General features: G+C 55.6%; 1 protein-coding gene across 12 annotated transcripts in view; it reads left to right on the top strand.

The window, feature by feature from the left end:
* TNS1 (tensin 1) overlaps nt 1–22,484 on the top strand; it is a 283,441-nt gene that overhangs the window by 211,625 nt on the left and 49,332 nt on the right. For 11 of the 12 annotated variants that reach the window (XM_030579739.1, XM_030579742.1, XM_030579740.1 and 8 more), the window contains 2 exons: nt 5,091–6,872; nt 12,193–12,279. In XM_030579739.1, the coding sequence (XP_030435599.1) occupies nt 5,091–6,872; nt 12,193–12,279 (1,869 nt within the window). The remainder of the gene's footprint in view (nt 1–5,090; nt 6,873–12,192; nt 12,280–22,484) is intronic. The other variant, XM_030579741.1, reaches the window with a different exon arrangement.

The raw sequence follows: 22,484 nt of genomic DNA, 5'->3' as shown, positions 1-22,484 counted from the left end.
AGGGGGAGCCCGGGAGAGCTGATTTTTTGGTCTGGAAGAAGGCATTGCTCTGGGTCTCCCCTCCGCTGAGTCCGACCCTGAGTTCCCTGTGAGCAGTGGCTGCCCTGCCTGCAAGAGGGATGTTGGATCAGCGTCCTCTCTCCAAAGCACGTCCGCAGGCAGGAGAAGGCTGGGCACTCTCTGGAGCTCTGGGTACTCAATTGCCTTTGTTTGACAGTTCGCTTAGGAGCGGCTGCAGAGTAAGGCTGGGGACTGGACAGTTTGGCGGGGGTGTACGGAGCCATTGAAAGCCACGGCGGGGCTGGGCATCTCTCCCTGGGAAAATCTTAATCATTCTTCCCGGCCCAAGATCGTAGACTCCTGGAACAGAAGGACATTTAACCCTTGATGTCCCCGGACCTGTTCAGTGGGCTGAGCTTGCTTTCGACTGAACTTAACCCGGCTATGTCTGCACAAAAACCTAACAAGGGATCGAAGGCGAAAATGAATAATACTGTGTAGAATGTGTGTTGTTATAGTAAGAAATTGTAGCCTGATCCAAAGCCCACTGAAATCAAAAAAAGACTTCACCGTGCTCGCTTTCATAGAATCATAGAATATCAGGGTTGGAGGGGACCTCAGGAGGTATCTAGACCAACCTTCTGCTCAAAGCAGGACCAATCCCCAACTAAATCATCCCAACCAGGGCTTTGTCAAGCCTGACCTTGAAAACCTCTGAAGGAGATTGCACCACCTCCCTAGGGAACCCATTCCTGTGCTTCACCACCCTCCTAGTGAAAAATATTTTCCTAATATCCAGCCTAAACCTCCCGCACCACAACTAGAGATCATTGCTCCTTGTTCTGTCATCTGCTACCACTGAGAGCAGTCTAGATCCATCCTCTTTGGAACCCCCTTTCAGGTAGTTGAAAGCAGCTATCAAATCCCCCCTCACTCTTCTCTTCTGCAGACTAAACAAGCCCAGTTCCCTCAGCCTCTCCTCATAAGTCATGTGTTCCAGCCCCCTAATCATCTTTGTTGCCCTCCACTAGACTCTTTCCATTTTTTCCACATCCTTCTTGTAATGTGGGGCCCAAAACTGGACACAGTACTCCAGACGAGGCCTCACCAATGTTGAATAGAGGGGAATGATCACGTCCCTCGATTTACTGGCAATGCCCCTACTTATACAAGCAGGATCAACCCCCCCATCCATCACCCCCCCCCATCCTCATCCATCAGCGCCCCTCCCCCCCGTCTCAAACTGTGTCTTCCTAGGTTTGTATGTCCCACTCTGTTGGTGGCTTGTGCACTGTACAGAGGGGACTTTTTGCCATCCTTAATTAAGAAATAGTGTGCCCGCTGCCCATAGTGTTGCTGTGTGGGCACATGGGTGCAGACACAATGTGTGGGAGTTGCTGTGTGTGTGTCTGTGTCATCACACTTGTGTGCACAAGCAGACACCTGTCGTATGCATGTTGCTGTGTGTTTGCGTGGCTCGCTGTGCGCTGTTGCTGTGTTTCTGTGTGCATGTTGTTTGGGGGTTGTGGACTGGTATGTGCATTGCGCGGGTGTTGCTCTGGGGTGTCAGGCTGCGTGTGTGTGCGAGCATGCGCTGCATGGTGGTTGTGCTGTGTATGTGTGTCCATGTTGTGTGGAGGTTACAGTATTTGGACAGGAGCACAGGGGTTGGTTAGCATCCTTCCTCTGGTACTCCTGGCTCTGTGGTGGAAGTGTTTGCCTGCAGATCAGAGCATTCTGATTTCACACTGTCGCCCGAAGCCGTCTTCCGGCTGTGAGTCAGGCCTCTGGCTTGCGGCCAGAGAAGAGTCACTTTTTCCTCTAAAAAGAAAGAGTTTAATGTTGCCTCCATGGCCTTCCAGGAAACCTCACCGGGGATCTGGGAAAAGAAATGGAGAGAGTCCAACGGGGAGAGAGGGGGCTTTCGGCAGGAGGGCGGAGTGGGGAAATGGATGGTTTGCTCTGCTGTTCCATGCCACACTCGTAGTGCCAAGGCAGCGGCTTTGATAGGAGATGACATTCTCCTGGCACCCGGCCCATCCGAAGCAGCTCATGTTCCCCAACGCCCTGCACTCACCCAGGGCAGCAGAGCCCCGGGCAGTCCTGGAGCAGAGAGCAGTTTAAAATTAAGGCTGGGGGACCAGTCTGGAAAAACCTGAGTCACCTGGAGGATGGTGGCTGGCCCTGCACTTTGCAGAGCCCCCAAGTGCCAGCATGAGGGACCAGGCTGTGATCAGGCCCGGATGGGATCTGCAGAGGGTTGTAGGGCCTGCTAAAGGATGGGTGTGATGAACTAGGAATCTTCTTAATGTTTTCTCTGAGTACTGTGTTGGTGCCTCAGTGTCCCCATGGCAGTTCTTAAGTATCTGGCAGAGCAAGGGCCAGTGCACCTAAATGCCTGACACTCTGTCTCCTAGCAACTGATGGCCTGGGCCCCTCCTCTGCAAAGGTGCCAGCTGAAGGTGTTGGAGACAAAGGGATCAGGTGATCTCCTGGCCCAGGAAAGGGGCTGAGCAGAGAGGAGGGGCTGGAGGGGTGGTTAGTCTGGAGCTGGCTGGGGTCGAGGAGTGAAGTGCAGACGTGGGGGTCTGGCTCACTGCCCCCCAGAATGGACCCAGCCGAGGGGTCCGGTTCGCTGTATGTACAAGCTCTGTTTTAGACCCTGTTCCTGTCATCGAATAAACCTCTGTGTTACTGGCTGGCTGAGAGTCACGTCTGACTGCAAAGTGGGGGTGCAGGACCCTGTGGCTTCCCCAGGACCCCACTGGGGTGGACTCGCTGTGGGAAGCACACGGAGGGGCAGAGGATGCTGAATGCTCCAAGGAGAGACCCAGGAGGTGAAGCTGTGTGAGCTTCTTGCCCTGAACAAGTCTGCTCCAAGGGAGAGGAGGCTCCCCAAAGTCCTGACTGGATTTGTGGGGAGCCGTTCCAGAGCATCGCCCGGTGACTCCGTGACAGTGGGGTCCAAAGTGGCTGGTTGCTTTGCTTGGGCGTGAGGTCAGCCAGGGCAAACGGAGCATGATGGAGTCTCCTAAACTGAGCCACCGACTCAGCATAGCCCCATGGCGAGGTGATGACGTCTGACTTATGATGTCGACCCATTGCCGCTTCAGTCCAGCTCTGCCGGGGCTCAGTCATTGAGCACAAGGTTTAGAATGGAGCAGGCTGATTCCTGCAGGCAGGGAGCCCGGGTCTTGTCCCGCAGTGGGACCACATTGGGCTTTTGATGCTGTGTTGCGGCGGAAACATTATCACAAGAGCGGTGTCCGGGGTCACAAATGTCCCGGTCTAAAATGCTGCTGGGTGGGCTGGCCCCAGGAAAGGCTCCGATTCTCTGGGGAGGAGCAAGGGAGGGAGGGCTCCATTAAATGGATTTAAAACTGGCTAACTCAGAGGTCTCCAAATGTAACTGTGAAAGGGGAATCATCTTCAAGCTGGTGCATATCCAGTGAGCCCTGAGACCCAGTGCACCATGGGGCTAAAGCCAGGAGCCCTGACCACCAGCGCCCCAGGGGGCAGAAACCCTGAGCCCCCCTGCCTTGCAGGGCTAAATCCCCAAGTCCCTCTGCCCTGTACAGCTAAAGCCAGGATCCTGGAGCCCCGGTCCCCAGTGGCAGCCTGGAGCCCAATAGGGCTGAAGCACCAAGCCCCTCCCAGTGATTGAAGCCTGGGGCCTCGAGCCCCTGCCCCATGGGACAGAAGCCCCAAGCCCTCAGGCCTGTGGGGAAGAAGCCACCATCTCCGCAATGCTGAAGCCTGAACTTCCATCCAGTGGCTAGAGACCCAAGTCCCCCCGCCCGAGCCCCCCCACCCTTCATGTCTAAAATCCAAGCCCCTCGCGGCCCCCCTGCTTAGCCCTGGAATTTTTATAGCATATTGTGTGGGGCTCAGAAAGAAACCCCCCGAGAACCCCTGACCTAGCAGACAAATTTTCCATGGCTGGAAATTGAAGCTAGACAAATCCAGACTGGAAATAAGGCATAAATGTTACCAGTGAGAGTAAGTTTACCATGGGGTCTGGTGGATTTGCCATCACTGGCTATTTTGAAATCAAGGTTGGATTTTAAAAAACAACCATTTCCATCTGAGCTAGAGCTCAGGGGAGTTCTCTGGCCTGTGTTATCCAGGAGGTCAGACAAGATGATCACAATAGTCCTTTCTGGCCTGGAATCGAAGAAGCCAGCCAGCCATCCCCCTGATTTGTGTGAGATGTTCTGGAGTGGCCTTCCCAGGGGGGCTGTGGGGGCTGGCTTCAAACTGAGTGTGATAAGTGTACGGAGAGGCTGGTGGGATGACACTTGCCTGCAACGGCATGTCGCCGATCTTCGACTGCTACCCGCAAATATCCCCAGTGGCCAGTGATGGGACAATCGCTGGGGAGGGCTCTGAGTTACTACAGAGAGTTCTTTCCCAGGTGTCTGGCTGCTGGATCTTGCCCACATGCTCAGGGTCTGACTGATCACCATATTCGGGGTTGGGAAAGAATTTCCCCTTGGGTCAGATTGGCAGAGACCCTGCAGGGACTTGCCTTCCTCTGCAGCATGAGGCGTGGGTCACTTGCAGGTTTAACCAGTGGATTCTCTGTAACTCGAAGTCCTTGAGACTTCAGTAACTCAGCCAGAACTCGGGTCTGTTGCAGGAGTGGGTGGGTGAGGTTCTGTGGCTTGCAATGTGCAGGAGGTCAGGGGGTCTGGAGCTCCTTTCCAGAGTCAAACAGGGCTGTACGCCTCACACAGCCCAGGATCCAGTTTGAACCTTGTGGGAGAGCTCACATTAACGCTGTATCGATCCAGCCTGCAAAGCATCCTGTGCTTTCAGTGCAGTGAAAGCAGGTTTCCAGTAACGTCTCAGTAGACGCTGTCTCCTCTGGCCACGTTAGCCACAGAGGACACAGCGCCGGCGTCTCTGCAGGAGAGCGGTGGGAACGTGGTGCGTATTTCACGGGCAGGCTGAGTGCTTGGGAGACGGCTGACAGGGCCCTTAGCTCAGCGTTTGAGCGTTGAAGCCATTTGTGCTTAATGGGAGCCATTAGCTCGCTCTCCCACCTTGTGCAAACCGTTAATCTCCTTTGTTCTCTTCTCCCCATGCAGAGCTTGGGCACACCCAGGGGCCGCTGGACGGGAGCCTCTACGCCAAAGTGAAGAAGAAAGACTCCCTCCACGGTAGCACCGGAGCCGTCAACGCCAGCCGCGCCCCCCTCTCCGCGGCGCCCAACCACCTCGAGCACACGCTCTCCGTCAGCAGCGACTCGGGCAACTCCACCGCTACCGACAAGACCGACGAGCAGGCGGCGCTTGGCGGTGGCCCCCCGGCGCTGACCCCCGAGGAGAAGCAAGAGCTCGAGCGCCTCTTGAGCGGCTTCGGCTTGAGCGAAGCCCCCATGCACAACCGCCACCCAGGGGCGGCGCCGGCCGGCGGCTCTGCCCTCACGGGGCGCCACGTGGTGCCGGCCCAGATACACGTCAACGGGAGTGCCGGCACCCTGGTGGCTGAGCGGGAGACGGACATCCTGGACGACGACCTGCCCAACCAGGACGGGCACAGCGTCGGCAGCCTGGGCACCCTCTCCTCCTGCGACGGCACCACCAACGCCAGTGAGGTCGGCTACCCGGAGGTGCCCCGGATGGAGAGCCTCTCCTCCTTGCCCAATGGCCCATCCAGCTTCGACGGCGCAGACAAGCTGCACAAGGAGGGGCTGTATGACTCGGAGCCGCTGATCAATGGGGGGTACCCGTACAACAACCAGAATACGCTGCGGAGCATGATGGGGCGACACCCCCAGCCCCTGCTGAGCCAGATCCGGCCCTCGGTGTCTGCTCAGGAGAACCTGTCCGACTACCGGCAGCAGCAACCCGGCTTCCCTGAACCCGGCTGGCTGCAGCCCCGGCCGCCGGCAGCCACACAGCCCTACCTGTACGGCTTTGACTCCAACGACATGTACCACTCTCAGTCCTACCCAGCCACCGAGCCGGGCCTCCAGCTCCCCCAGGCGCCGGCACGGAGCTCCAGCAGCCGGGAGGCCGTGCAGAGGGGCCTCAACGCCTGGCAGCAGCAGGGCGGCAGCAGCGGCGGGAGCAGGCCACCCTCCCGCCAGCAAGACGGAGGCCTGGAAAGCCAAAGCCCTAGCGTCTCCAGTTCGAGCCCCCAGCCCAGCCCCTTGCAGGTGGCCCCCCCTCCGAGCCACAGCATCCCTGAGTTCCCCCGGGTGGCCTCCCCGAAGGAGATCGAGCAGTCGATAGAAGCACTGAACATCCTCATGCTGGACCTGGACCCGTCTGTCTCGACACTGCACAAGTCCCAGAGCGGCCCCATGGCCTCCGCAGAGGACCAGCCCGGCCCAGTGGTCTCCTCTCTGTCTGCCCAGCCAGTGTTGGGCCTTCCTAGCCAGGCGGCCCCTCAGGTGACCCAGCCAAGACCCAGCAACGCCTTCGGAGCCATGCCGGCGAGTGTGTCCCACAACGCCATGGGCACTGCTGTCACCCAGCCCCCACCGGCTTCTGAACTGCTGTCCAAAGCCTATCTGCCAGGACTGCCGGCCCAGGAGGGCCGGGGTGCTGGCGAGCCAGAGTACATGGGGCAGGATTTGGGGGTGTCCTACTCGCCCTACGGACATCAGAACCAGCAGCCTCCTGTGCCGCAGACAAGGAGCTACAGCCGCCCCCCGGGAAGCTCCCCAACCTCTCCCATCCCTCCGGCAACAGCTTACAGCCCTGTGGGGCCTCAGCAGCCCCTGATCATGTCACCCCCCTCCCCCACAGCGACAGCCCAAGCCCAGATGCCCCCAAAGGGAGTGGAGCATCACCAAGAGCCTGCTAGACCCTCGGAAGAAGAGCCCTTGAACCTGGAAGGGCTGGTGGCCCACAGAGTAGCAGGTAAGAGGCTTTGATTTGTGGTGCCACCTCTGGCTGGCTGTCACCCCAGGGCCAGGCTGCGTTTGTCCTAGACTGTTGGGTGAGGGCGGGTTATGGGAGCCCCTTCTGCAGAGAGCAGGCGGGGGGCCTGCGTGCCCAGCTCTTGCGGCTGGGTCCACGAGCAGAATGGAGCCACGAACGCATCAACGAGGCTCCGATTGCATGGGAGTCCCACTGGGATGGAGACGCCCGTGCCCCATGGCCCAGCCTGACTCCAAGCTCCCCTGGAAACCAGGCCCTCTGGGCCCCTAACATACCAGGGGACTCCTCTCCATCCTCGCTCTTTGGAAGAGGCAGCCTGGCCCCCCTTCCTCAGCGAGCGGTGCCCAGGAGAGGAGAATCGAGGGCTGTCCCTGGGGATGGGGTTGGACCCGGGAAGAACACACGGGGGCCAGAGGGAGAAAGAGTTGGAAGTTGTGGGAAGGGTGATACAAAACAAATGCACAGGGCAGGAGAGAGCTCAGGGAAGAGTTAACCATCCCACAGCCTGTTCCCAGAGGCCCCTCTCCGTGCAAACGGGGTCACGACTGGAGGCGACCCGTCTCCCACACGGCCCCGCTGGCCAGGCGCGATCACTGCCCTGCTGCTGGGCCATGCCCAGCTGGTGAGGCGAGGGACAGTGTGAGCAGCACGGCTGAGCTCAGGGCTAGGGAGCGGACTTCTCCGTGGCTGCGTTAGTTACTCCGTGTGCCCAGCTGCACGGGAAAGAGCGCCTGGCAGTCTTTGGTGGGAGAGCCCGCTCTTGTGAGATGTCCAGTTTGGCTTCGCCTTCCCGACAGCTCTGCCTGGATCAGCGCTGGCATTTCTGGGTGCTTCTCCAAAGTGCCCTGCTGCCCCGTTGGCTGGCGGCTGGCGAGCAGGGGGGGGCTGGGGCTGGCTCCAGGTCCGGAGCGGCATGCAGAGGTGTGTCCTGGCTGCAGACGATGATCTCTTCCAGCTGTCCTCCTGCTCCCCTCTCTGCAGCCAAAGGAAAATTGCCCGTGCTTCCTGTGCGGGGAGCTGCTGGGAGCAGGAAGGAGGCAAGAGAAAAGCGGAGAGGCCAGCACCTTGTAAAAGCAGAGAACAGCATGTTAGCCCCACTGCACCATAGTGATGGATTTTCAAACAGGTTCAAGGGCCAAGTTTTGGATGCTGATGTGGGAGGCCTAGCCATAGCTATCCCCCTTGGTTGGAACAGACTCTGCTTTAGATACCCAGCAATAGCTGCTAGCCCCCAAAGGGGTCATTTTTTTATTACATGGAGATATGCCTATCTCATAGAACTGGAAGGGGCCTTGAAAGGTCATTGGGTCCAGTCCCCTACCTTCACAGCAGAACCAAGATTGGTTCCCCCCCGATCCCTAAATGGCCCCCTCACGTATTGAGCTCACAGCCCTGGGTTTAGCAGGACAATGCTCAAACCACTCAGCCAGGAGTAGGCAACCTATAGCGGATGCGCCAAAGGCAGCACTTGAGCTGATTGTCAGTGGCACTCTCTCTGCTCTGGTTCTGGCCACCAGTCCAGGGAGCTCTGCATTTTAATTTAATTTTAAATAAGTTGCTTAAACATTTTAAAAACCTTATTTACTTTATATACAACAATAGTTTAATTATATCTTACAGACTTATAGAAAGAGAGCTTCTAAAAACTTTAAAATGTATGACTGGCATGCAAAACCTTAAATCAGAGTGAATAAATGAAGACTTGGCTCAGCACTTCTGAAAGGTTGCTGACCCCTGTACTGAGCTATCCCTTCCCCCTCATTGTGGGACCTTCCCACTTGTGTTAGGTGCTGTACTTACATGGCCTCCATTGTCACACACTCTGAGTACCCCACAATCTTCAGGGTATTTATCCTCCCAACCCCCCAGGGTACAGATGGGAAACAGAGACACCAAGTGACTTGCCCAAGGCCACATAGAGAGTCTATAACAGAGCAGGCAATTGAACCCTGGTCTCCCAGGCCCTAGGCCAGCAGCCCAGCCATTGTCCAAAGCCCGAGCGCTAGGACTGCTGGCCTAGGGCCTGTTCTAGTAAGTTACAGTCCCTGCCCCATGCCTCAGAGCCCTGGCTTTCCTTTCTTCACCCTACAGCCACAGGCACGGGAGGAGCTGTGATGTTCCGAGCACGCTGGTTCTGTTCTGAACAGGCATGAGAATGGAAAGTGTCATACCCCTCTGAAGCACTTCCCGTAGACACGCCCCCTTGGATCTGTTGTCAAACTGTCCATTCAGCCTTGGAGCTTGGATCTGTGCTGGGGAAACAAATGAGATGACAGGGGGCATATTTAGAACTAGGTCTGTCATTGATCCTTATGCTTCAGGGCATCTGGCCCCCAGTTGGGGTCAGGAGGTAACTTCCCCATGGAGTAGTGTGGCACAGTTAGGTGCGATGTAGGTCATTGACCAGTGGGACCATTCCAGCAAGGCATTTTTAGCATGCACAGGGTGTGTGGATGGAATAGCGAACTGGCCTCATCTCTTTAGGACTCTGGTCGCCCCTGGCCTAACGTCAGAGCTCAGGCCCCAGCCTGGGAAGCAGGAAGCCAAGTCCCTCTTGGCCCGACGAGCCTCGGGAATAAAACTTTGGCTGCTGGGCATGCACAGTGCCCGGTTCCATCAGTGCACTCTGGGGAATGAAGCGGCTGCCCTGCCTTCCTCTCTGTAATTGCTGCACAGGTTTTCCATTGCCCTTCCGTGTGAATGCCAGGGCTGCGATCCAGCCTGCAGTTCCAGGGCTTGGCGGGGTAGGGTTTATTCCAGCCAGCATCTCGGCCTAGAAACACGAAAGGTGTTAGAGGGAGGGAACATCGCTCAGTTGCAAAACACCTCCACCGCCCCCCATGCACACCCAGGCTAAGTCGCTGCTCTCTGCAGGAGGGAGCCAGGTCCTGGCAGGTTGGTGCCGGTGCCGATTGTGGGGAAAGCTGGCTGCTGGATTGGAGGGATCACGCCCTGAGCAATGGACTTGGCTTATCCCTGCTCAAGGACTTAGTGACTAACCCTTTAATGTCCTGAGAATGCCCCTTCCCCCCACCTCCCCTGAGGGCTAGTTCATTAGTTTGCACATTGGCCTCCTAAATCCAGGCTTGTGAGTTCAATCCTTGAGGGGGCCACTTAGGGGTCTGGGGCAAAATGTGTCAGGGATGGTACTTGGTCCTGCTGTGGAGGCAGGGGACTGGACTCAATGACCTTTCAAGGTCCCTTCCAGCTCTATGAGATAGGCTATCTCCATATTATTATATATCCCACCCCAGGCTACAGGGAAATCATTGAGCAAAAACAGGTTATGAAGAGATTTTTAAAAAACCGAAACCAACCCTGGCATCTGTGATAATTTCTGCCCCCCATTACATCCCAGAGCCTTTCCCCGGCTACTGAACGGATAGCGCATTCAAACCACTTCACTCGGCCCTGAAATGCAGCCACCTCTGACGTGGAGCGTGGTAGCTGCTTAACAGCGCCCAGCCACAGGGTGTCATAGGTTAGGACAGGAAAGGAGCCCGCAAACCATTTCTGGGAGTTGAAGCGGGAGGGTAATTTATGGGCCGCTTTGGCCAGGCCATCAGCGCTCAGACCCCAACTTCATGAAAACATTTTGAGGTGCTTAAAGGCTGCCTGTGCTTAGGACTTGGTTGTTACGTGCCATCTCCAAGAATACCAGCCTGGGGCACTGGGTTTAGGACTGAGTCCCAGAGTGTTGAGTCACCCTGCGTCGGCCCAGATTCTCCTCTGATCCGAGTGCCGCCCGGGCCAGGTGCTGCTTGGTCGTGGGATGCGGTTCTCTGCCTGTCCGAGGAGGCGAGGGCCCGGGGCGAGGCTGGGGATGGGCTCACACTGGGAGCTGTCCCTGGAGCAGGGCCATATGTGGCAATTGGAGGGAAGAATAGCTCAGCACACAACGGCTTGTTTACATCAGGGAAGAACAAGGTGTCCTGAAAGCAGAGCTAGCAGCACGTGGCGTGAGGCGGGAGCTGTGGAGGCTGCGGGAGAGTAGATAAGAGGTGACGCTGCTGGCACGGGGAGGGGGTTATTTATGGCCCTCACTGCTATAAGTTGCCTGTTAGTCCCAAGGCAAGTATGTGGGGAATTTCACACAACATCCTCCTCCCTGGGACTTGAAATCATGACAACTCCAATTTCCTGCGGCTGGCTGGGGGTGCCACCGTGAGATTACACAGGATTGGGGCTGGATTTCAGCAGTCCCTGCCCAGAGAGACCCTGCTGCCTGCCAGCCCCAGAGCCTGGGGACCTGCGATGGACCCAGAAAGCACCTGCAGCGGCTGCACCACAGACCCCTCAATGAGAGTTTGTTCATTACCAATGGGCTGATCCTCTAACGTCAGAACAGCCAGAGTGGGTCAGATCAAAGGTCCCTCCAGCCCAGTGTCCTGTCTGCCGACAGTGGCTGGTGCCAGGTGCTCCAGAGGGAATGAGCAGACCAGGGAATCAGCAAGTGATCCATCCCCTGTCACCCATTGCCAGATTCTGGCAAACAAAGGCTAGAGACACCACACCTGCCCATCCCTCACACCCAAAGCGGCTGATGCGCTGTGCCGGATTCTCCACTGCTCTGTGTGGTTGTTTACATGAGGGGGTGTAAGATGCTCCAATTCTCCACTTGCTGGCGCCTGGGGGGCAGGTAGCATTTTAGACCTGCCGTATGCTCAGGCCAATTGGCTCTCTGACCTCTGTCCTGGCGGGCTGATTCCCTGGTCTGCTCATTCCCTCTGGAGCTTGGATTGGTGGCACCACTCACCCAGGTGTCAGAGCTGGGCCATAGTAGCCCTTGGTCAGATAACATAACATGCCCTCCAAGATCCCTCCAATCACACCTGCGGGGTCTGTTCCCAGCCTCATGCATGCAGCCACCTCTGGGATGGGCCCCCCGAGTGTTTGCTGTTTGGCATATATTGAAAGGAGGCATCGGTCCATTTAATTCTTCACCGTTTTCCCAGAGAACAAAATTCAGCTGGTGCCCAGACACGGCGGTTGCTCCATTCACCAATCCATCCCGACCCCTTTCCTTCCCTTCTGGGGTAAGAATGACGGGTCCCTGTTCTGGGGCGGCAGGGACCTCCAGTGCGTGCAATCCCCTGCTGCTCCCCCTGCTCCCAGCGTCTCTGGGCTCAGCCACCATTCAACTCAGGGTCCCAACTAATCTTTTCTCGTGTGTTTTTTTTTTCCTGTCTCCATTGTGGTGTTTGTCCTGTCTGTCTCTCTCCATGGCGGACTGTGTCTCCTCCCTGGCTGACCTCCTCCCATTCCTGCGCTCCTTCCCCCCCTCCACCTCCCCTGTCAGAGTACAACGCCAAACTGCGGGGGGTCCGGCAGAGCACGAAAGCCCCCCATCCTCCTGTGCACCGACAAAGATCCTTCTCCTTTGCTGGTTTGTTCCATTCCTCCTTCCTCTTTCGCTCTGCTCCCCCCTGCTCTTCTGCATGCTGGATGGCTCCCCTCGGTCGCATGGACACGGTGTGGCAGGGTTTGTTAGCACGCCCTGGTAGGGGCTGGGGGAGCTGCTCAGAGTCCAGTGTAGTGGGGCAGGATGGGCTGATCCCCACCATGGCAGAGCCTCCCCGCCCGAAGCCCAGTCACTGGGAAATCCCAGCCTGACCGCGGTGCAGATGCCTTTAGCTGACACACGCCCTTTGGGACAGTCACAGGGAAATCCCCGTCTATACCATGGTGCCTCACGGGACTGGATTCTGGGTAGATCTCTCCTCCCAGCTACAGTGCTCCTTGTTTTTTCCTTGGCTTTCAGGCTCTCTTTCCCTGCCTGGGTGTTTGACTGGCTTGAGAGGGATGCCAGGGGCGCTAGATTTGGTCCGTTCTCAGAGGGCAGCCCTGGAGCGGCTACAGGCACGCAGGAGGTCACTGGCAAAGGGAGACTTGCTTGCCCAGTTGCTGTGTGTGCATGGGGAGGGGCGGCACACAGAGGGTTAACTGTCCAAATCTAGGGGAGAGGCTGGTGAGGGGCTGTCACCAGCGTGGATTTATTCTGAGGTGGCAATGTATATAAAAGTGCTGCAGAGAGTCCAGCTTTGATCTTTTCTGCTGGATGTGGAAACAGGCACTGAAATCTCTCCAGGCTAACCCTGAACCCCACAATGTCCACATGGTCCCATGCAGCCGTGTGTGTGTGTGTGTGTGTGTGTGTGTGTGTGTGGTGTACTCAATGGTTCCTCTCTCAGCGGGTCGTTGTCGGGGCAAAGACGCCAAAAGGGTTGTGATCCGCTGTCTGGAGCGCACACGCTCAGGTCTGCATGTCTCGCAGGGGGGCTATGCCACGGGGCCTTCTTTTAAAGCAGAACTTCCGAGTCCTCACTGCCGCATTGGAGAGGTTAAAGAATCCACCTCTGGCTGCTTGTTTGACTTCAGGCTCTGGCTGGGGCAGTAGCCTGCTTGATGTTGGATTCAGAGCAAACTTTTTCTCACCCATCTACCCTGGGATCCGTCCAGCTCCCTCTGGAACCAGTGGAAAGATCCAGTGGGGGTTGCGTCTGGCCCCTCGTGTGAGCAGAGCAGCTCGGAGAGGAGAATGGCATTAGGGGGCAGGTGGGTAGGTGGAGGGGAGGGAGACTGGATGGAGTTTGGGATGGGGTTCGCTATGAAGGATGGATGCGCATGTTGCAATGGTGTCTGGTCTTCTGCTGTGTTGGGCTGAAGACTCGTGAATCTTCCGAGCTTGCAACACAAAGTGATTTGATTACATGTACAGCTACCGCCGTGTCTGTTTCACTGTGATAAATGGAACGATGCCATCAGCTGCTTCGGGCCTGCAATGGAACCTTGCTCTGGAATTGCTCAAACTGGGTAGGGCACCAGGGCAGAGAGATTAGCAGCCCAGGCGAGGAACCAAGTGAGGAAGCCGGCAGCTTGCTAAACAGCTAGGACATGTGTAAGGTCAGCCATCCACGGACAGAGCAGTAACTCAGAGGGTGAAGTGGCCAGGGGAGGGGAGAGGCAAATGAAACAGAGATGGTATTGCTGTAGGGTGGCCATTCATCCCTTTTTGGCCATGACAGTCCCTTTTTTAAGCCCTGACCCAGAGGTCCTGACTTTTTTTGGCAAAAGAGGGCATTTGTCCTCTTTGTCTTTGTTGGCAAGAGCAAATGGAACAAATGCCCATTTTTATAAAAAAAAAAAAAAAGTGGGGGTGGAGTGCAGAGGACTGTGCAGGGGGGTGGGGGATGAGCAAAGATGCCAGCCCTGTGCGGGGGAGCAGGTGGGGGCTGGGCTGGAGCTGGGGGGAGGAAGGGATCCAGTGATAAGCAACTGATTTACATAAGCTGAGTGTGACAAAGTGGGACTGTTCTTAACATTTTCTTTGAATACTGTGTGGGTGCCTCAGTTTCCCCTATGCATTTCTTAAGTCTCCAGTGTGCATAAATGGCCGACACTCTGTCTCCTGGCAACAAATGGCCGGGGCCCTTCCCCGCTGCAAGGGGATGGCTAAAGGTGAACAAAGAGATCAGGTGACTTCCTGGCCCAGGAGAGAGACAAAGATCAGAGAGAAGGGGCTGGAGGGGGTTTCAGTTTGGAGCTGGCTGGGGATGGGAAGTGAGGGCAGATGGGGTTGTCTGGCTCGTGGGACCCGAGAATGGACCTGGCCGAGGGGTCCCATTCTCTGTACCTACAAGCTCTGTGTTAGACTGTGTTCCTGTCATCTAATAAACCTCTGTTTTACTGGCTGGCTGAGAGTCACGTCTGACTGCAAAGTTGAGGGTGCAGGACCCTGTGGCTTCCCCAGGATCCCGCCTGGGGTGGACTCGCTGTGGGAAGCACATGGAGGGGCAGAGGATGCTGAATGCACCAAGGTCAGACCCAGGAGGTGAAGCCGTGTGAGCTTCTTGCCCTGAACAAGTCTGCTCCAAGGGAGAGGAGGCTCCCCAGAGTCCTGGCTGGCTTTGTGGGGAGCAGTTCCAGAGCATCGCCCAGGGACTCCGTGACACTGAGGCTCTGGCTTCCTGGGATTTAAGCCTATCCTGGAGAGACTCTGAATGGGGCAGAGCTTTGTTCAGTGGGTGACCCTGGCCCCTCTGCAGGGTGGGGACTGTAGGTTTTTGCTTCAGGTTTCGACTGAGAACAGGTCCCTAGTTTGGATGGCAAAGCACACAGGAATGTCTCCTTGCTGAGCTGGATAGATCTCAGTGCTGCACGGCTGACAGGGTTAGGAGTGTTGGAGCATAATTAGGTGTTGAGGGGAAGGCCAGGAGTCAGTGGATCTGGCTCGTGTTAACGAGCATCAGGGGGAAGCCGATTAGCCATGGTAGAGCAATTCTTGGAGCACTCGAGAAGGACCTTGCATGGTAACAGTTTTCAGAGTGGTAGCCTGGCTAGTCTGTATCAGCAAAAAGAACAGGAGGACTTGTGGCACCTTAGAGACTAACACATTTATTTGAGCACAAGCTTCTGTGGGCTAAAACCCAATTCATCGGATTCATGCAGGTGAAAGTACAGTAGGAAGATATATATACACTGAGAACATGAAAAAGTGGAGGTTTCCATACCAACTCTTAACGAGAGTAATCAATTAAGGTGGGCTATTAGCAGGAGGAAAAAAAAACTTTTGTAGTGATAATCAGGATGGGCCATTTCCAACCGTTAAGAAGGTGTGAGTAACAGTAGGGGAAAAATTACCCTGGGGAAATAGTTTTTACTTTGTGTAATGACCCATCCACTCCCAGTCTTTATTCAAGCCTAATTTAATGGTGCCCAGTTTGCAAATTAATTCCAATTCTGCAGTTTTGTGCAAACTGGACTGGAGGAGCTCTGGCCGTGCTGCCTTCCGTCCCAGTGCTTCGGGGCTGTGGGGCTGTGGCTGTGACACCCACTCTGGGGCTGGGAGGAGGAGGCTGGGGGCACTTCGGGGCTGCGGGGGAGAGCCTGTGATGAGGGCTGGCGGCTGCGGTTGGGCCTCTGGGCTCGGGCGGGGGAGAGCGGAAGGGGCTAGCCTCCCCCAGCTGGCGGTTCATGCACCTCCCATGTCAGAGATGCAACCCCATGCTCTGGGTGTCCCTACCCTTTGACTGCCAGGAGCTGGGAGTGGACGACAGGGATGGGTCACTCGATGATTGCCTGTTCTGTTAATTCCCTCTGGGGCATCTGGCATTGGCCAATGTCGGAAGACAGGATACTGGGCTACACAGACCATTGATCTGGCCCAATGTGACTGTTCTTATGTAAGGAGCCAGGATACATCACTGTGGCCTGGTCTGGGCATACTGGGATCTGTTGTCTCCCTTGGCTGTGTCACCATATAACAGGTGTTCCAGACGCAGCCCAGCACGTGGCCAGACACGGCCCTGAGTGGGCAAAGTCACGTCTTCTTTACGTAGGTGGCAGAGTCATCTCCTGTGCTGCTGGCCACTGACAAACCACCAGGCAAAGCCGTTGCTGAGCAGAAGCGCCGCTGAGCGAGCCCGACACTCGCTGTGAATGAAGAGGGCCGTGCTGTATGTCTGCTCAGAATGTGCTCGTAGGTTTCCCCGGGAGCGGGGGACATACCATTTCATTTGAAAAGAGCACTTTGCGAGGCCTGGAATCGCTGAGTTGCGCTTCGCTGAGAGCCCGTGTTCCCCTCTGTCTGACTATCCCAGCCTGCGAGCATTCCCATTCCTGGCGCCCAAACAATGAGCTCCTTTTTCTTCTGTTTGTTTCCCACTTGTCGGGAAGAGAGAAGACAGGCCGGGGCATTGATGGGTGCCCCAAGCGGGCCCGTTCTGCCCAGGGAGAGGTTGTGAAAGAGGAGTTTGAAATGGGCATGGCCTGGCATGGCCCAGCGTTGGCTGCTGCTGCTTTCAGGGTGGGAATGGAATGTGTGCAGCGGGGGAAGGAGCTGCCTTTCAGGCTTCTCCAGCATCTGTTAGCAGAGCAACTTTCTTCCGCTCGGTGCCAATCCTCATGTTGCCTTTCCGCCCCTCGCCGCCACCTCTTGCTCTGCATCCCGATGTTTCCCCCATTGGGGTCTTCGGCAAGTCACAGCCGGCCCCCTGTGGCTTTCCTCTCTCTTCTCACCGTGGAAGAATGGGACGTTCCTGCCCCTTTTCCTCACTGACGCTCTTACTCGGCAAGCACCTGCCTTGACTTTCCGTTGTGCTCAGGTCACTCAGAGTGGCTCTGAAGGCTGCAGAGCTCACAAGGCCATTCCGGGGTGCAAGCAATTAGCATCTGGGACTGCTGAATCCCTTAAAGCCACTGTTATGCCCCCTCCATATTCAGGTGCATTTGCCCCATCCCAGGCTTTTAATTGGGTGTGTGGCCCTGAGATTTAGGAAACGTGTGTGTGTGTGTGTGTGTGTTAGGGTGACCACATGTCCTGATTTTACAGGGACAATCCTGATATTTGGGGCTTTTCCTTACATAGGTGCCTATTACCCCCATCTTCTGTCCTGATTTTTCACACTTGCTATTTGGTCACCCTAGCGTGTGTGTTTGTGTGTGTGTGTGCACATGCTGGGGGCATCACACAAGGATTGCACAATTATAGTCTGCCCTGGGCTGGCCATATGCAGCAAAGTGCCTGTGGGACACCACTGAGCCCACCTGTTATGCCATGTTGGGCCCCCTTTGTACCTGTCTTGCTGAGCCAGGCTATTAAAGCCTCCCCTAACACACACACTGGCAGGGACACCCCCGGCTGCAGATCAGCTCTGGGAAGACTCAGCTTAAGGGATTTGCTCCAGCACTCTGGTGCTCACTCCTTTTATGGGGTACAAACCCAAAGGTTTTATGAAATTCACCCCCTCCCTCAATGTGGAGAGAGGTGTGCACACTTTTCCCCCCAACCCATGTGGAGTTACAGAAACTGGGGTATAATAATAAATACAACAAATTTTATTAACTATAAAAGGCAGATTTTAAGTGGTAAAAGGGGTAAAAAATAGAACAAAGCAGATTAGTAAACATATGAAATGACACACACTAACTAAGCTAGTTTCACTAAAGAAATTGGTTACAAATTGTATTTCCCTCCCTAGATATTGTTGCAGGCAGGTTGCAACGTTTCTGTGGCTCAGAGTCACCGTTATATTCCTTTTCAGACTGGCCCCGGTCTCAGCCTGGACTGCCCCCTGCCTTCCCTTTTGCAGTCTTTCTTCTTGGGCAATCAGGCCGTGGAGAGAAGTCCCATTTGCTGTCCTCCCTGCCCATAAACAGGATTTACATCAGGCGGGAATCCGTTGTTTCCCAAACTTGACCCCCCCCCTTCCAGTGGAAAGTTACAAGAGGTCCCAGATAATGTTTAGGATCAGGTGACGAGAGCACCTGACTCTGCAGGATCACAGCGGCTATGAGTCAGGGGCAGTACGGAGCGTCGACAGGAAGGCCAAACGTTTCATAGTCCATAGTCCTCGCTGATGGGCCATGATCCCTGACTGGCTTCTCCATTGTTGTACCCGAAGTGTCAGCAGTGGGTGTCACCCAAAGTAGCATAGTGGAAATACAGATTCGTGGTCAATAGTCCTAACGTCAGATACAGAAATGATACAGGCACACAGATTGGGTAATCACATTCAGGAAATCAGAACCTTTCCAGTGCTATCTCACATGAGCCATCTGGCATAAAGGACATCTCGGTTATGCCGTATTCATATCATAAGCATATTTCCATAAAGAATATGGAATGACATGTCACGGTGCCCTCCTGGCATCTCCTTGCGTCAGGGAGGGCTGATGCTGGCTCATCCCATGGCAACATGCCCGCCTGTCGCAGCGTCTCCATGGACCCATGCTGTCTGCGCGAGGTGACTTCCAGTGAAAGGAGGTGACACCTGTTGAATGAAAGAGACAGTGTTTGTGCTGGGTTCATGGTCATGTTTTCCTATGACAATGGGGTTTTACTGGGTAGAAGCCTCTGTCACGGAGTCCTGGGGCGATTCTCTGGAACTGCTCCCCACAAAGCCAGGCAGGACTTTGGGGAGCCTCCTCTCCCTTGGAGCAGACTGTCTTCGGGCAAGAAGCTCACACGGCTTCACCTCCTGGGTCTCTCCTTGGAGCATTCAGCATCTTCTGCCCCTCCGTGCGCTTCCCACAGCGAGTCCGCCCAGGCGGGGTCCTGGGGAAGCCAGAGGACCTGAATGCACCCCTACTTCGCAGTCAGACGTGACTCTCAGCCAGCCAGTAGAACAGAGGTTTATTAGATGACAGGAACATGGTCTAAAACAGAGCTTGTAGGTACCGCAAACCGGACCCCTCAGCTGGGTCCATTCTGGGGACCAGGCCTTTGTCTCTTTCCCGGGCCAGGAGGTCACCTGATCTCTTTGTTCACCTTTAGCCCTCCCCTTGCAGGGGGGAAGGACCCTGGCCATTTGTTGCCAGGAGACAGAGTGTTGGCCATTTATGTTGCTGGAGGCTTAAGAAATGCATAGGGGAAACTGAGGCACCCACGCATTATTCAGAGGAAAAATTAAGAACAGCCCCACTTCATTACAGCCTCACCCAAGCAGAGCAGCCTTGCAGACATGTAACATGCAGCATGCAACCAGTTGTAGTTAATGGGGACGACTTGCTGCTTAAAGATAAGCAGGTGCACGCATGACGGTCACCGGCATGGTTACAGGTGGAGCGGAGGTAGGGGCCTCCTGAGCTAAAAGCAGGTGTTGTTCCAGCTTGAGCTAAAGACCCAAGCTCCAGCAGTGGGCAGGTATTTAGGTGCCTAACTCCCATTGGTTTCACTGTTTTGATTTCAGTGGGACCTGAGCACCTAAATACCTTCAAGCTCTTGGGTCTTAGGCCTAACTAACTAACTGGACACAAACCGCTACTCACTGCACCAAGCAAGGGTTTTTTCCTTCCCAGTCTAGTCATCTTGGGGCGTCACTTAACAAAAGTGGGTAGGAAATTACCCCTGGAAATGTGATATTGTGAACACTGATTGTCCCCCTTTCCACGAGGGCAGCACGGGCTCCACCACACAGCTTCTCACGCCCTGGGCACCGTCCTGTGGGAAGCCTGGCATGCTACCGCTCGCTCATGACGAGCCTTCCCCCACCCAGCCTGCACAATGAGGCTCTTACCCACAGAGTGGCTCATTTCCGCTTTGGTGGCTTCTGCTGCGTTCACTGGCCCTGGGATGGCCAGTACGCTCAGCAAATGACCGACATGCGGCAGGCTCTAGCAGACTGGATGGGCAAATTTCGTTCCCGAGTTGCTGCTAATGGAATTTCCCAGCCTGCATCAATTATGTGGGCAAGCTCCATTTGGGCTGCGTGCCGGCTTCCAGCTCTCTTGCATCTCCCCAGCATGGTGATTTTGTGATTATCATCGTTACTGTGATTATTATTTAGAAACTCACTTGGAAAGGCTTAGTCTTTCAGCAATGTGTCTAAGCAGCCTGTGCCAGGAACTTGCAGCCAACTTTCTCCCCACTTTGTTAGCAGCTTTTTCAAGATCTGAAGAGGGAGGATGGGGCGAGGTCAGAGATTGAGGAATAGTTCTCTGGAAGTCAGGAAGAGCCAGGGGCCAAACCGATGGCTTTTCAGAGGCCTCTGTGAAAGAAGTTGGGGTTCTCAGTCCATTTTCTAGGGCCCAATGTTATGCTAAATTCCTCTAGGCAGGATCTATAGGGTGGCTCCCTAGAGGGGAGAGAGAGAGAGTGCCTGTGTGTGGCAAACTGGACCCAGGCTGATGAAAGGACAGAGTGTATATCTGAGAGGACAATAGAGGGTTCTGAGTGTCTCTAAGCTGCAATGTGTGTGTCTGTCTGCTGAGGGTGACCAGGGGGAGGTGCTGGCAAAGATGAGTTACGGGGGAGTGCTGGCAGCATATATGTCTTTGGGTAATGCTGGTGCGTCTGTACTTACTGGTTTCATTTTCAGTTTATTGTGTAACAGTCTCTTGTGCTTCTACAGCACCTTTCATCCCAAAGGATCCCACAGCGTTCGCAAACGATCTCTGCAGAGGTCACTTCTCCCGGCCTTGAAATGCAGCTGCGTCTGGGGTGCAGACCTGTGCAGCAGAAGAGAGACAGGAGATGGGGACATTTTGAGCCAGGGCCAAACCCCAGCACTGACATAATGTGCCATGGGATCTTTAATATCCCCACCGCGCAGACAGGGCCTCAGATTGTTAAGCAGCCCCCTTTTAAAGGGCCATGTATGTCAGTGTCATGGGAACTCCAAAGCGGAGTCTGCCTGGACAGGATCTAAATGTGAAGTTCCTAAGCAGTAGGGAGAAATGGGTGTAAATGCCCCTCGAGCCGGCTCCTCGTCCCCTCCTAACACCCTGGTGCAGCCCCCTCCCTGGCTCATTGATGCAGCCTGCTGCCCTCCCGCCCTGCCCCTGTACAGTCTTCTCCCCACCACCCCGTGTAGCCCACTCCCCTCCGCTAGCTCCACTGCCTCCGCAAACCATTTTCTCATTTTGCCCCACCCTGGAGGAAATGCACCCAAAGCATGCTGGGCAATTAGGAACAATCCAACCCCCGTTCCCAGCCGTGCTGAGGGCTGGCTCATTTTGATGGGTGCTTTGTGACCGGTGCAGTTCCATGGAAATCAGTTCTATGCCTGGGGATGCTGTGGGAGTAAATTAGCATCAGCTCCTATGTTGGTCCCTCAGTGGCCATCTGTAAATCCAGCACGTGAACTCCATAGTGGTCCGCTGGGCTAAAAGACACTGGCATAAGTATGAGCCTTTCTTACTGTTGTGGCTGATTTCCTGGCCTTTGGAGTCGGGATTCCTTGGGCTCACGTCAATCCTGTGGGCCCTTTTAGAAATCAGATCAAGCAGATTCAAGCTGGTACCAGGAGCCCGTTCTGCCACTGGTGCCCTATGTGCAAATCACCGAGCCGCTCTGTGCCTCAGTTTCCCCATCTGCAGAATGGGCGTAAAAGTCTTTCTCCACCTCCCAGCAGGGCACTGAGTGGAGTGTTAATTAGCTAATCGCCATTGTGTCAGGCGAGGTGCACGGTCTGGGGGAATGGAGCTAGGAGCCCTGTCTTAGCAGAACAGCGTACAGCTGCTTGCTCGGCATGATTAGCAATTCCCTCTTCTTCCTTCCCTCTGGGATTTCCCTCTGGGCCAGGTGCTGCATGTTAGTTAGTGTCATTGCCATGGAGACAGCTGCCCTCCCCCTCTGCTAAAGTGGACATCTGTGCTTAGGGGCTGGAATCCAGGCCAAACCCTGCTCCCACCTGAGCCTCAAGTGCTCTCCCCGGCAGATTGCCACTCGCAGCGAGAACCCAGCCCACCAAAGGGCTGGAATGTGGCTCTGGTTCTCACCCCCAGCTTCACAAAGCCTGCAGGCCTCTCCCCAGGGATGTCGCCTCTTTGCAGCCAGGCTGCTGTGTGGGGGACTGGAAAAGGGGGGCTAGCAGGGATGCAAACAAAGATGTGAATTGGAATGTGCTCCAGATTCCTGGCCCGGAGACCTATTTTCCCTGGCCGGGCTCTGAGATGCACTTCTCTAGGGCTTGTTCCCTTGGACGGGGGCAGGGGGAGGGCGCTCAGGCTGTGGGGACCATCCCTGCCTCAGTTGGCTGGACTTGCTTGACCCCTCTGCTCAGAAGAGTCCCTTCAGGGTGCCCGCCCCATCGCCACCAGCCCGGGTCTCTCTTGAGCTCTGTCTCCAGCCTGCTGCTCCCGGGCCTTGCA

Source organism: Gopherus evgoodei, chromosome 11 (genome assembly GCF_007399415.2).
Source record: "Gopherus evgoodei ecotype Sinaloan lineage chromosome 11, rGopEvg1_v1.p, whole genome shotgun sequence".
NCBI classification, from domain to species: Eukaryota; Metazoa; Chordata; order Testudines; family Testudinidae; genus Gopherus; species Gopherus evgoodei.
This window is presented reverse-complemented; position numbering and strand designations above follow the sequence as displayed.